Source organism: Hylaeus anthracinus, unplaced genomic scaffold, assembly GCF_026225885.1.
Source record: "Hylaeus anthracinus isolate JK02 unplaced genomic scaffold, UHH_iyHylAnth1.0_haploid 11985, whole genome shotgun sequence".
NCBI lineage: Eukaryota > Metazoa > Arthropoda > Insecta > Hymenoptera > Colletidae > Hylaeus > Hylaeus anthracinus.
Window position 1 is genome coordinate 11577979 of NW_026534333.1, and position 15290 is coordinate 11593268.

Sequence of the window (15290 nt, forward strand, 5' to 3'; positions counted from 1 at the left end):
CAATTACGGGCTTGAAGACACCAACAGGACCGGTGAAACCACGAATTTACTTGCGATTGAGTGTACCCCCCGCGGTATCGACTAATACTCCATTCGAAGCTGGACTAACCGTTTTCCGAGTTAATGAGCTTTAGATAAGCACTTCTCGAAGTGGGCTCTCAAACTGGAGGGAGAAAGAAAATGTATTGAAATATAAATAAGAAAAAAATGCCCCTTGCAAGACGTAATTCTTTCAAAGCTCCAATTGGCTTTCCTAAGAAAGAGCATTAAAATGACGCTGAATCGTTTCTGCGAACGCAGTGCGAGGCAAACAGTGAACTTAGGATCGATAAATTTCCTGCAAGTTCGTTGAAAATATTCTATACTTGAAATCCGTATGCCACAGAAGACGAAAGTTTCGATGTATAGCGCTTTATAGTTTTACCTTCTAGCCATGGACTCTGAATATCAATGCAGGTCATCAATGTCATGTAAGACAAAGTAATGATAAAAAGAATGGAAATATTATTTAAGAAGAACGTTCAGTGCGATAACTATCGTACGTGGTTACACAGTTTAATAAATAACTCGGTCAAATCGACTAATTCATTAATTGATTATAGAATAGTAGAGGTTCGTCCATCGTTTGGACGTCGACGAAATCATTATTTTATTTAAAAAGAAAGACTCGCGAGAACTTTGAGAATCGACGAACAGATTTCTGAAATTCCGTGAATCTGGCAGTTGTTCACATTTCGAAGGTAAAAAGTTGTGGGTAAACATAACGTCAAAGGCACATGCAAATGGAGTAACGCGTCCCAACGGTGGAAACACGGTCGAACGAAGCACAGGAGGACAGACGAGTCGATAAACGCGATCTCGCGGCCGAAACCTGCGGTTACGTCGAGCAGGCATGCCGTTTGGCATATTTTAGGGGATGAGACATTCCTGGCTCGCACCACCGCGAATTTCTACGCCAGCTGCCGCATTGTCCCGCAATTCTGTCCGATGCACGGCGAGGTGAAAGCCTGATACACTGACGAAAACTGAAAAAAAGAAAATATTATTCTGAAAATTAAATAGTTTCGCGTGTAATATATCATTGTTGTCCAGTACGCGTAATATTACTTTGGATCTGTGAAATGTACTTTGTAACAAAAAATAATGTCCCATTAACACGTTGACTGGCATGCTAACTTTTGTGAACATTTTTACGAGGCTAAAATTTTCTTCGAAAATATTTGGAAACTACGTAATCTAAGATTTGTCACGGTATTTGTTATTTACATTTATTTTCTTTAACAGATAGTTGTTCTTCATCAGCATCATGCATCAACTTGATCAAATGTTATATAAAAATCCAAATTTCAAAATAGAATATACTCTTTCCCAGCTTCCACGTCACTGTTCAGTTGAGCGAAATTAAATAGTATCTGTTCGACATATCAAGTTCCGTTTTATTCGCATGTCAAGGAATTAAATTCATAGTGAAAAGTCCTGTCGATGTTGGTATTACGTCTCTCTCGATGAAGATTCGTAACGAACTTGATTGGTATGCCAGAAGCTATATTACGTCATTTGATTTAGAATGGTTATTAAATATTAAAACATTGAGAGTGCCGATGAAAATATATTCTGTCGATGATTCAATCCGGCTCCCATCGTCTTTCAGGGTGATTCGTTCATCTACGTACGCGTATTCATTCGTACTGCACTTTGATATCTCAAATTAAAATTTTGCTCTTTGCTCTTTGTTTTCATTACTCGTAGCCTGATAGCAGAATGCTAACAAGATACGATCCAGTAAGATTTTAAGAGACCGAAAAATCCTCTTGCACGATGTTTCATGCAAATGCGAAAACTCTTCTCGGTTTTGGCTAGTTTTTCGCGATTCTGCTTCTCACTGAACGACGGAGAGAAGAACGAAGGATCACTGGACGAGTGGAAAAATATTATTCTGTCCCGATTCTCTCGCACGTTCGTTCAGGAAATATGATAATTTTTTATAATTGAAAGCAAACGAATGCACGGCCAGGAAGAAAATGAACTTTTCCTCGCGCCACGCGAAATCTCAGTTCGAAAAGAAATTTGTTCCTCCGTGAATAAATTGCGTAACCTCGATGTCCACGGCGGGGACTGAAAAGCGGATAACAAAGTTGAAACTGTTAGTAGAGTTCGCCGAGGTCGCCTTCGTTTTGCTACTTTTTGCGTTAACGTTGGATCGGATAGAATGGTTTCAATATTTTAGTAGAGGCGACAGAGCAAAAGGAAGGAAATCGCTGTGGTCGAGCTAGCTTGATAATCATACGAGAAGAAGAAAAAGTATACTTGCATGACTTTTTTGAGGTGAATACTTTAAAATTGCGTTACAGTTGGTCGCTTACCAAGATCAACATTTCTGTGTTTATGACAAGTACCTGGTTGAAAATGATAGAAAATATATGCTTGGAATATTTTACCTCAATTCAGTATCCATATCATTCACTCTGCACTCAATTTATCTTTAGCGCGATTTTGTAGAGGGTTGAATGCAAGTATTTACGTTAAAGTAAAGATTTGTCAGAAGTAGGTGAATATTTAATCTAAATATGGATCTTCCAACGTCGTTTTTTGAAATTTATAATACGCGTATGGTCACTGTTGAATACAGAAACATTTTGTGGCAACTGGTGGACAGCTACTGTCCAATACCAATCTCCGAAAGACCAATATCCGTGCTAAACGTGACAAATGGAATGGCCATCGCGAAGGATTTGACGTGTACCAGAGAAATAATCGAGACACGTTGGTCCCTCGATCTGCAGAATATGTTCCATGTTCATATTTTACACAGTAGGAAACCCAGGTTCGCAGGCAGTATCTACTAAATTTTTTGTAGAGCCTTTTAACCATACGTACAAACTCGTTTACTGAATCGTGAAATTTTTATGAAGTATTCGACGAAAATAAATCTGACGACCGCTTTACGTATTTGTTACAAAATGGATCTATGATACACTAGTGGTTGTCATAATAATAACAACATCTGTGCATCAGTAAGAAACAACGTCGTCAAAATACATATAAATTTTCTAATTGAACAAAAGACGAACGGTATAGAAAAATATAACGAAAGTGCACGCGATTACAACCATAAATGCGATCGATCGTTTAAGCGTTCAGCTCGACTGCGCCAGCACGGATATTTTGTTATTAACCAGTGTACTAGATAGACTCCCCTAGCAATCGTAGACCTTGAAAAAAAGTTACGCCGCGATAAGGGCTAACATCGTTCGCTGATAACTCGATATCAAACTGCGTAACAGGGTCTGCCTGAGGGATATCTCGACGGTGTCGATTCATCTCGATCGAACGGTACCGCGTTGACGAACCTCTGCCAATGGACTGCCGAAGGAGAAAATCGTCCAGGCTACTGATAATCGAATCTCTCACAGCCACGCGAACGAAATTAATTAAGGAACTATCGACGTGTCCCGCTGGAGATTGAAAGAAGGTTAGAAACGCTGTTAGCCATAATATTGGGAGAGGAAAAGTACTAAAGGAGAGCTCAGAGGCAAATTGATCGACGTGTTTGGTGTCTCCTATGTACTACCAATTAGGAATAATTGTACGTATGTGCTCCATAAAAAGAAAGCAGCATGGGCGATGTATTTACATAAACGTTCGATCGATAAGCAGCCAAGACACGAGAACTGTCCTTCAGGACAGTTCAGGAGCGTCTAATTGACGTAAGTGGAAAGAAGTTGAAGCAAACGACACGCTAACTCCTCGCGTCATGGAACATTCGCTTACTACATGAACATTTAACGAAGAATTATCGTCTTCGGCGTTTCTTTCGTTGCACTTTCCTCTTGGACTGGCTACTTTGAGCGAATATCAATTGCAGCAGGAATTTTCAGTCCTCGTTTCCTTTCAATTTTCAAGAATCCACTGTAACAACGCACGGTGACTAATCCGTGCACAACCTAGGCGTCTCGTTACCTTTGGCAACCCTAATCCGCTTCTAGCCTCCAAGATGTACCCTAATTTTAGAGTTCGGACGCAGGCGTCCCTTCAAAGATTAGAAACACTGTACGCCGGATCGAGAAATTGACCCTGAATGGAAATCTAACGATCAGAAACTTTGAGAATGGTTATTTTATTATTTAAATCGTTTCTCAATATCGTTTCTAATTCTAAGGCTGTGTAATTAAATTTTGATTAATATTAAATTTTGAGAATGATTATTTTATTATTTAAAACGTTTCTCGATATCGCTTCTAATTATGAGACTGTCTAGACATAAATATTAGATTTTGAAAATGGTTGTTTTATTATTCGAAACGTTTCTCAATATCTTTTTCTAAATCCAAGGCAATATAGGGATAAATATTAGATTTTGAGAATGATTATTTTATTATTTGAAACGTTTCTCAATATCTTTTTCTAAATCCAAGGCAATATAGGGATAAATATTAGATTTTGAGAATGATTATTTTATTATTTGAAACATTTCTCAATATCTTTTTCTAAATCTAAGGCAATATAGGGATAAATATTAGATTTTGAGAATGATTATTTTATTATTTGAAACGTTTCTCGATATCGCTTCTAATTATGAGACTGTCTAGACATAAATATTAGATTTTGAAAATGGTTGTTTTATTATTCGAAACGTTACTCAACATCTTCTTTCAATTCCAAGGCAATATAGGGATAAATATTAGATTTTGAGAACGATTATTTTATTATTTGAAACGTTTCTCAATATCTTTTTCTAAATCCAAGGCAATATAGGGATAAATATTAGATTTTGTGAGTGATTATTTTATTATTCGAAACGTTTCTCAATATCTTTTTCTAAATCCAAGGCAATATAGGGATAAATATTAGATTTTGAGAATGATTATTTTATTATTCGAAACGTTTCTCAATATCTTTTTCCAATTCCAAGGCAATATAGGGATAAATATTAGATTTTGAGAATGATTATTTTATTATTTGAAACGTTTCTCAACATCTTTTTCCAATTCCAAGGCAATATAGGCATATATGTACAATCATCCTACGAAATGCCACTTATTCTTCTACTATTCAAATAACTATATCAGACATATTCTTGAATATTATATAATAATATAGACCACCTCTTTCTACGATCTTTTTCTACATTTCCAGCAAAAGTCATTATATCGTCGCCATAAAATTTCTGTACTTTTTAATTAAATATAAACACAATCTGCAGCACTAACGAAACTCTATCTAACTCTATCTATCGAAGCTTGATCTAACGAAATAAGTGATCCTGATCAAAATCAGCGATAACAAAAAATGAAATCAAGCGATTTCTATCGAATTTACGTTTTTTTGAATTTTTACTCTCATCGACTGTAACATGTCAAATATATTTGAATATGTTTCCTAGTTTACGATTTACATATGCATAAAAAAAAAAACGAGCGACTCTATAAAAGATCGTTTCTTCCTCTCGGTCGAAAAATTCGGGGCAACGAAATATATGTAGTATCTGGATTGCACAATGAACATTCGCGTGAAGTTTTATCAAAACTGTCCGACAGTTGACCGATGCAATCTTTATGCCTTCGAGTATGTCTCAATCATCTCCATCGATTTTATCGTTTGCTTCGAGAACTTTAAAACCACATTTTGCTGTTATTTTACCGAGCTACGCGAACCCGTCGAATGATAAAATCTTGCTGGAATTGGAGCCATTTAACGCAACATAAACACGAACAGAAACGCAAATGTCGAGTTTCTGAAAGTAACAACAACGGTTTCTAGTAAAATAGAAGCAATGTAAACAAAACCACGATGGCAGATGCTGGCATTTCTCGATTCAGCAAATTGTTGCTCCGATACAGAACAGTCCATGTGCAATGTATATTTGTCACTAAAAAAGCAATAGTGATAATGGGAATGTTGTAAAACTTGTGAATTTATTTTTCACGCAATTTCGACAATCTTTCTATTACAGTTACATTTTTCTCGAAGCAAACACGAAGTGTAAAGTAATTCGATCCCCCTCTTTGACGAAAGATCATGAAAAAACGTTAAATGGACGAAAGTGATATTTTATTGGAAATCTGTATTTTAGATATTACAAAGGTATTCGATATAAAATCTCAAAGCTTCTAAAACCATGGTCTTATGTTTCGTTCATGACCCTGCGCGCGTGGTTATTTCAGCGAAATTTAATATTTATTTAATTTTTAATTCCCGCATGCAGTTTTATGAGACTGGATTTTCATTTTTTTTTTTTTTTTTTTTAAGTTACCACGACACCATATAATGTATTCATATTGCCTTCCATTCACTTTGCTAATATACTATCATTCGTATTTAAATTTTCATTTTTAATCGTATAAATTCCATTTCCTCGTACTCTATTTCGATTACATTGCGATTTGCGTGATTTAATTACATAATTGAAACTTCTCAATTTAATTCAATTTCTAATCACTGCACTCGTAAATCTGATTGAATGACGATGTAACAACTGACGATAATTCATGGAGCAGTTCAAATATAATTTTGCACAACTCTGTATCAGGGATACTTCCACGACGAACAATTCATTTTTAATTTGGAAAATGTTTAAAATCGCTACTGTCGATAATGAACGCTCTATGTAATCGATAACATTCGCATTTAACACAAAGTTAAGGGGGGAAACGACATTAGGGGGGGAGGGCAAGTATGAAATGTTCTTCGAGATTCTTTTACAAAGAACAATTTTTTTTTTACTAAAAGATATATATTCAAGAAACGCTCGATATTTGCACTCTTTTTGGAAACTTTAATTCCTTCTTTTGAAAGTTGAAGGAATCCGTGAGAATCCACGTCGTACGACGCACTCGCAGACTCTTATCCGCGCGCGGAGATACGCGTGTTGGAAAGAGCGGTGTCGAACAGGGGAGGGGGTACGGGATTTCCACCACCGAGCAGCTGGTATAGTAGCGTTTCCACCACCAACGTCGCCAACCCCAGTTGGGATATAAAGTGGTCGCGTGCTTGCAAGCTCAGTCACTCTGTCCCGTGGTGTCCACGATCCTCGCAGACGCTCACGATAAAAAGCTCCGCGACAACACTCGACAACACCCCTGCATCGCACCTCCACGACTCTGCGACCCACCCCCGACAAGGTATTTCTCTCTCAACGTCTGTGACCCTAAGTAGGACTGGACAGTCGAGATGTATTCAAATGGAGCCTCTTTTGGGAATTAATTCCAAAGGAACGAATACGAATCCTGATTTCTCCTTTCGCGCAATCTTCGTATGCGTCTTGAGGACTAAGAACATTTATTTTTGTTTAACTCGTGCGTACGTGTGTCGAAAGTAACGTTGCTGCGCGGGTATTGTAGCTATCGCTAGGCAGTCGTTTCGAAAGGAACCTGTGCATAAAGAAGTTATATAGAATGATTAAAATGGCGAGTACGAAATGAGAAAGTTTTTTATTAAAAGGAAGACCTTATTTTTGAAAGTACAGTTAGAAATTTGTTCGCTGATACAATCTGATGTTACCGGGCTTCTGAAATAGTTATCCTCTAGGAAATTTATATAGTTTATAATAAACGAAACAATGTTTCCTTAGTCCTCGAGATCGATATAAACATTTGGTAAAAGGAAATGTCTGGACTTGGATCTATTTCTTTGGAGTTAATTTTAAATGAGATCTTATCTTTTGAGCTCAGAACGTTAGACCTCTCAGACTTTGATATTCTAGGGTAAAAGTTTTGAAAAAAAGAAAATCGATTCTCTTTCACGAAAACAAAAAGATCTGAAAATATACATATCACGCTTACCACATTTTCAATCGTATATTTTTCTCGGACCGATGCATTAGCTGATTGCTTTGGCCAAAGCGGCGTACAATTGTAATTCGATGAAAGTTTTGTTGTGTTAGAGGGTACACAATAGTACTCGTTTAACATAGTATAGATGTAGAAAACGTAGGAAATGTCAAATAAATGGTCGAATTAATTTCCATTTTGTTCCGAAATATGAAATTCAATGGCCGAACGAGTCAACGTGTTCGTTTTCATTAACGACGAATTTGGAAATGTATATTAATAATTTCGATACAGGCGGTTTTGAAATTTGAAATTGATATTCTTGTATCGAAATATTCAGACGGGGGCCATAGACGTGATGATTCGTTCTGAAAAAGGTAAATTTGATATGCTTGGATGTGTATATATATTTTTAAAAGACTGCAACATTTAAATGGCAACATTAAATTCAAAAATAAAATAAGAATATGCAGTATTTATCCTTCTAACTATTTAAACGGTGAATAAATTATATTATTTTTTTTTTATAGTGTCTGTAGAATTTTCAGAATAATGTAAACCAAAGTGTCGACCATATTTGTTGGTCTTCTTCAACTATAAATGAATCATATATATATAACTACAAAATTATTACGATGTCGTGCTACATTATAGAACATTATAGGAATAACCGTTCTGCATTTTTACGAAAGGAATCATGAAACTTCATGGTTGAAACCTCTAATGAAGATTAATCGAAAGCTTGGAATGACACTACTGGGAAACAATGATTTATTCTGTGATTGGTTGTGCGTCGAGTTGCAACTATAAGTCGTATAACAAGGCCCTGCTATCGACAGGTTGTACAGTCCTGCATACTCTACAATTATCGTTCGAACAGTCTTACCAGCGGCAACTAGACAAATTATTTGACAAAGATAATAAAGCAATTCATCTAAAATTAATTCGTAAATGAATTACGTAATTATTAAATGCATTTTAATCATTTTCACGAACAAACCAAGCAACTACATTCTCAATGTTGATACGGAAAACATAACCATTGTATCAGTGTAATAACAGAGTAATTCAAAACTAAACAAATAATTTTAATGTGCAGTAAATGATAGGGAGTAACTTCGTTTAGAATAATCTGGTGTAATCTGTCCTTTGGCACACGATGACCGTGAAACTTGAATAGGAAACCTTTGCCAAGGTTTTCGCTTAAATTACTCTGACTAGATTAATTTCGTGTCTCGCGTATTTACGTGATTCCCTTGAATGGAAGATCAGCGACGCGATTTCATCCCCGCGAAACGTTTCTAACCAATTCACGCTCACTGGAAACCAAGAACCTGTTGCCGTAGCATGCAATTACCTGTCCTTCCCGAAAACAAACGGTTCCCACTGGAAACGAGCGCCCAATGCTTGAACTAATAGTTACTCGGCCCCACTTGAACTCGGGCCGATCGAAAATACATATCCTTCCGCTGCGTAACTCGTAATTATAACACGCTTTAACGGAACGCTATCGTGGCCAATTTAGTGGTGAAATATTTTCGATGAATTAAATAGCAACAATACTGTGTACTTTACATTTTGGGCAACTACAATACTAGCAACCTTGTTGGTCCTAATCGAGTTTAAAGTTATGCTCGTTTACTCCTTTTTTCTTTCTATAAAATGCAAAGTAGTGGTTCAAATTGATTGCAATTACTCGAGGGATAAGTTTATAGCCTTTTCAGTCACGAATTATTGCAAAAGGAGATCGCAAATTTTCTTTTTAGAAGAACAAACTTAATGTCACTTTTTATTATCAAAATAATAACCTAAGTTACGCATTTGTACTAAATCTTGGTGCCCAAGATGAAACGCTTTAAATTTGCCTGGCAGTGAATGGCTTAAAAGAAAATACAGATTTGAGAAAGTCGAAGGGAGAGGTATATCAATATAACAAAAATGTTTCAGTAACATAATTTCTATTGGCACGAATATTAAATATTAATTGAATCATCACAACCTTCGATCGCTATTACCACGAAAACATAATTGAAATACAAATTATAACATACATTTCGAGTACTTGTACAAGACCTGTAATATAAATAATACATTAGATTAGATTAGGTAACTTGATTTTATATGTATATATATATAAAATCCCGTACTCGCTAAATATTCAAAACCGATTTTTTCGAGAACGAAGCCTCAAATGAAAAAATTTTATCCCTTATTTTCGATTTGTTTTTTTCATGTAGTATCACCTCCTTCTCGGTTGCACCACCGATGCTGGGACATCCTGTATAACGAACACGAGGTCTTGTAAAGTCAGTCTTACAAAAATATATATATATATATTTTTTATTCTGAAAAGAGCACACTTGTCTTCGACAAGCGAACGATACGTCGCTTCAACGTTTCAGAAAGAGTACGAATAACTTTAAAAGAGCACAGTTGGTGACCGTAGTCGGGCTGAACGATCGCGAAACGATAGGACCACTTACTATCGTTTTTCAATATTTCATTAATCGCAGTATCGCGCCGCGGGATTTTCTGAAGTGAGTTATCGTTCTGTCAATGACAGCCGGAGAGTGGTTGTCCGTGTTCATCAAGCAGAATAGCACTGTCGATTCGATCGTCAAAATTATTGCCTCCTCGTGTCGGAACCAAACAAATAAAACCAAACGTCGAGGTCGTAGCCGCCTACCTTGAAAACGATCAAAATATCGTCATGGTCGATTAGATTTCATTTCCCTGTCGTTTATTCGTTTATCGAGCATATTCTTTATTATTCGAAGAGATCATTTTGATTTTGTTATTTCTTTTGAAATTATTTCTTTTTTATTATTAGCGACAGTTTGGAATTCACTTTTTGAGCGCTATTTAGGAATTTTATTGACTTCTCTTAATTCGGGTGTTACGTGCCGAGCGTTGGGTTAAAATTCTCCAAATATAGGATAATTGCTAAAATTAGTAGAGCGTGACTTCATTTTTGTAAGACTGACTTTACAAGACTTCGTGTTCGTTACATATATTTTTAAGACGGATAATTCCTCTGTGACTAATTTTATTGACTTCTGTTAATTCGGGTGTTACGTGCCGAGCGTTGGGTTAGAATTCTCCAAATATAGGATGATCGCTAAAATTAGTAGAGCGTGACTTCATTTTTGTAAGACAGACTTTACAAGACCTCGTGTTCGTTATACAGGATGTCCCAGCATCGGCGGTGCAACCGAGAAGGAGGTGATACTACATGAAAAAAACAAATCGAAAATAAGGGATAAAATTTTTTCATTTGAGGCTTCGTTCTCGAAAAAATCGGTTTTGAATATTTAGCGAGTACGGGTACACTTAACTATGGCCTAGATAGATGGATCGCGATACAGACTTTAAATTCACTCTAAATTCGTAGACAGAAATTAGTAATACAGCACACCATCTTGATACTAATGATATGAGTACTACCTATAAGTGTCATGTATAAGAGTACTACTTATAAGTGTATGTTTATACATGTGACTTGTATCAGGATCCATCCATGTAAACCATAGTCACGTGTACGCGTACTCGCTGAATATTCAAAACCGATTTTCTCGAGAACGAAATCTCGAACGAACAAATTTTATTCTTTATTTTCTATTTGTTGTTTTTTTTATGTAGAATCACCCTCGTCTCGGTTGTACCACCGACGCTGGGACACCCTGTATATATTTTTTTTAAGACAGATAATTCCCCTGTAACATTGAAAATTCGTATACGCGGGTACCGTAACATATTCCCGATTGGAAACTCGCAAATGGAGAAGTGTCAGACCCCGATTTCGACGAAACTTTGCGGGAATCGGTGGACCCTGAGTATTATATTTTGCTGCTATGACTTTTCGTCTGGGGGAGAGGGAGGAGAGAGAGGGAGAGAGAGACTACCCCTTTGTGCCAGAGTCACTCGATTTATTTGTGTCTGTACAACTCTTGAATTACAAGAGTAATCGAGAAACGTTTCACATGAAGATTGCACTACATTTTGAAGGCTTGTGAATTAATAGAAAATACTTAAAGGACTACAATTTAAAAAAAAAAAAAAAATATGGAAAATTGAGGAGGAAAATCACAGGATTAAGGGATGCAACAGTACTTGAGTTGTTCACTTGCACACTTAATTGCTGTCAACGTGCAAAGTGGCTCGTATAGAATTTTTACTGGCGCCAATAAAAATGTCGAAAACGTAAATTGAATTGATTCTATTATCGCTAACTTTACTGGCGTTAATAAAAATTCGGTAAACGTAAATTCAGTTGATATTACCGAGGCTAATTTTACTGGCGCCAGCATCAAATAACGTTAGTGGAATCCAAATGTTTCGAGATGGAATGTTTCTATTATTCTGTACCGTGAAATTCAAAATGTTCTCTTACGGCCTAATAGTGTCCAGGATCCAGTCCATGTAATATACAACATTGGTGTAAATTCCAGGGACTCCCTCGGTGTCGCATCTCTTAAACCCAACGCTGACTATTCCGTACTGAATATACTTCACCTTATTATTGTAGAAGTTCGGACTCTGAAGAGGTCCACCGCTATCGCCACCACACGAATTCATACCTCTGCGACCACCCGCGCATATGTGTTTATGCCAAATGCGTGTCTTTCCCTTGATTGCTCGCTCGCATTCCGTGCTGTTAACTACATCCAACTTGACTTTCAGCAACGACTGACTGGGCACCTTTAGTTCCGTCACACCCCAACCCGTCACTGTCACCTGGTAGCCGAGAACATAATAATTAAACTGCCGAAAGAGAATTTAAGCTTAAACAAAAGTTCGTTTTATCTTCTAAATAATGTAACTAGAATATTATTATTAAATTGTCGTTTTTTTTTTTTTTTTTTTTTTTTTAAATGCATCTACAGGAAATTTGACTACGCAAGAAACTATAAAATGCACACAGTATGGAAAAATATAAAGAAATATCGAAAGTAAAGTTCGTATTACGATATTTGCAGAGTAAAATAAATTCCTATGTAGGGTCAATTTTCGTAGGTGCGTTTGCAAAGATTTTATTTTACGAATGCATTTGCATTTGTGCACGTTTCCACGGGTATCTCCATATTTTCATTTGGTATACATGTATAAAAAACCGCAGCGCAGTAATAATAAATGTTTGGTATAAAAACGAGCAAGAAATACAGAAAATCACATCAATGGATGCATCCAGACACGGAGTAGATGCACCCTTTGTGTAGCGCGGTTGAATAAATGAAAGAGGAAAACAAAAGAGGCAAAGTAGGCGGCATTGTGGAAAATCATACAAAAGGTGACAACGAAATAAACAACCAAAACTTTTCTAAATTAAATAATCGTATCGAGTGATTTCCAGAGGGACGGTTTTTTCTTTCAAGCAGTGATTTCACTTCTAATATCGTCAATTAAAATTCTTCAATTTTGAGATTGAAAGTGCTTAGTAACTTGAAGCTTAAAGCCTTAGCTTGCAAACCGTACCGAGTAATTTCCAGACCAATGTTTTTTACTCCCAAGCAATACTATCTCTTCTAATACGATCGATTAAAATTCTTCAATTTTGAGATTTGAAGTGCTTAGTAACTCGAAGCTTAAAGCCTTAGCTTGCAAACCGTACCGAGTATTTTCCAGACCAATGTTTTTTACTCCCAAGCAATACTATCTCTTCTAATACGATCGATTAAAATTCTTCAATTTTGAGGCTGACTTTACATAATATTGTTTCGACTTCAATCGTAATAATTCTTCCTTTACGTCGATGCAGGCCTACTTCTACGTAGTAATCCCCAAGTTTGAAGTGTATTTATTCTTGAGTACATAGTTTACCTTTTTTTGGTTGAAGAGTGCAGCTGTTCCGAGCGGCATGCAGATTGGTCGCACGTTTAACGGTGCGAAATCAGCATTTCTATTCAATCGAAGCAGAGCAATGTCATTCCGCATCTGTGATACGGAAAATCCCGGATGTGTGTGGACGCTTTCCAAATCGATATTTTGGGGTGGATCGGCACAAACGATCTCTCTGCCAGTCTCATCTCTGTCGCAGTCTCGTTCCGAGTCCAGGTCGTGCTCTCCTAGGCGTACTCCGACCACTCTCACACCTGAAAATAATATCAACGTAACGCGATGTTTATTATTTATCCGTTAGTCCGTGTAGGGCGAGATCCATTTTGTACGACTTGAAAAATATATAATCCTACATCGTTTTCTCTCTTCCGTTAAAGCGGTGCAATCCTTACAGTTAGCGTGCACGTTTCGTTCACTCCATTTACTCGATTATATTCATGTATCATTGGTTAGCTCGCAGTTATTGTTTAGATACGATCGACTTACCTCTGGGCAACGACGTGACGCAATGAGCAGCGGTCATCACGTATCGTTTGTTGATTACCGTTCCTCCGCACCGAAATTCGGGAATCCCATTGCCCGTGTCGTAGGCGACCAACGCCATCCACGGAAAATCCAACACGCCAGTCCTCTCGCCGCCAATCAGTTTTGGCACCGTTGCTGGTCCACATATGTCCTCGTTCAGTAGTCGTAGATTAGGATGATTCGAGACGTCGGGTGGTGACGGTATCGGGCTCTGTATCGTGGGCGTAGGGGCTGCTGGTGTCTAACACCATGTTTATTTCATCGTGTACTTCAAATCCACGATTTGTGCAATATTCGCGAGAAAAACGCAAATCGTAAGGACTTGTTTGTTTTTTAAAATTATGAAAGTAGAAAAATAATGACTCAGAAGGGGACGGCGCTGTAAAATTTGTTTAAAAATCGATTTTGTTTCCATTTCTTGAATGGTATACATTTCGAGAATGCCGTTTTCATTTGTTTAAATGTTCAATAGAATGCAATGAAAATTTCAGAACAATTCTTCATTCTTTTCCTCCTTCGTTAAAAATAATGTATGAAATTAATCGAAATCCTGGTAAAATAAAATTATAAACTTCGGGATGTCCAAGAAATCAGAATAAACGTTGATAGAGAATAGGATCTCCATCTCCAGGAGGGTAAAAATATGATGTATTAAAGTTTCGATCTCTTAATAATATAGTAATTGCACGTAAAGAATTTCTGAAAATAGCTAATCTTTCTGGAGATGTGACAGTGTCGTGTCTCCCTTTATATCCATCCCCCATTTTTAACCGGAGTACAATTAAAGTACAAAAGTGATTTACTCCCCCATGGAATGGTCCTTACGTATTTGCACATAATTCACTGTGGCTGTGAACTACCGTAAATAGATCGAGATCACCTGTACGTACAACAAAGTAACGTTTACCTGTTGCTGCTCGCAGCACACTTTGGGACTGTTGCCTTCGGTGCCGCATTGCAAGCTTTTCAAGTACAGCACAATCTCGCTCGACAGAGGCTTTTGCTGTTGTAGAATGTTTATCACTCGCTGACAGCTGTGCACATTGATGCATCGACCCGGTATGTTTCGAGGCGAGATACAACTATCCTCTAGAAAAAGAAATTGAAATGATCGATTCAGATTAAACAGAACTCGTATACCTATTATATTCTGTTTGTTAG

The 15290-nt window shown here is 37.0% G+C and overlaps 2 protein-coding genes across 2 annotated transcripts in view; one reads left to right on the forward strand and one right to left on the reverse strand.

The window, feature by feature from the left end:
- The first annotated feature begins 6961 nt into the window (after positions 1-6961).
- LOC128886844 (prohormone-1) overlaps positions 6962-15290 on the forward strand; it is a 30018-nt gene continuing 21689 nt past the window's right edge. The window contains exon 1 of the mRNA XM_054142032.1: positions 6962-7121. The gene's annotated coding sequence lies outside the window, so the exon portion shown is untranslated. The remainder of the gene's footprint in view (positions 7122-15290) is intronic.
- LOC128886840 (CLIP domain-containing serine protease B4-like) overlaps positions 11398-15290 on the reverse strand; it is a 5442-nt gene continuing 1549 nt past the window's right edge. The window contains exons 2-5 of the mRNA XM_054142029.1: positions 15037-15218; positions 14091-14370; positions 13587-13858; positions 11398-12503 (exon numbers count right to left, since the gene is read on the reverse strand). Coding sequence (XP_053998004.1) covers positions 12156-12503; positions 13587-13858; positions 14091-14370; positions 15037-15218 — 1082 coding nt within the window. The 3' untranslated portion in view covers positions 11398-12155. The remainder of the gene's footprint in view (positions 12504-13586; positions 13859-14090; positions 14371-15036; positions 15219-15290) is intronic.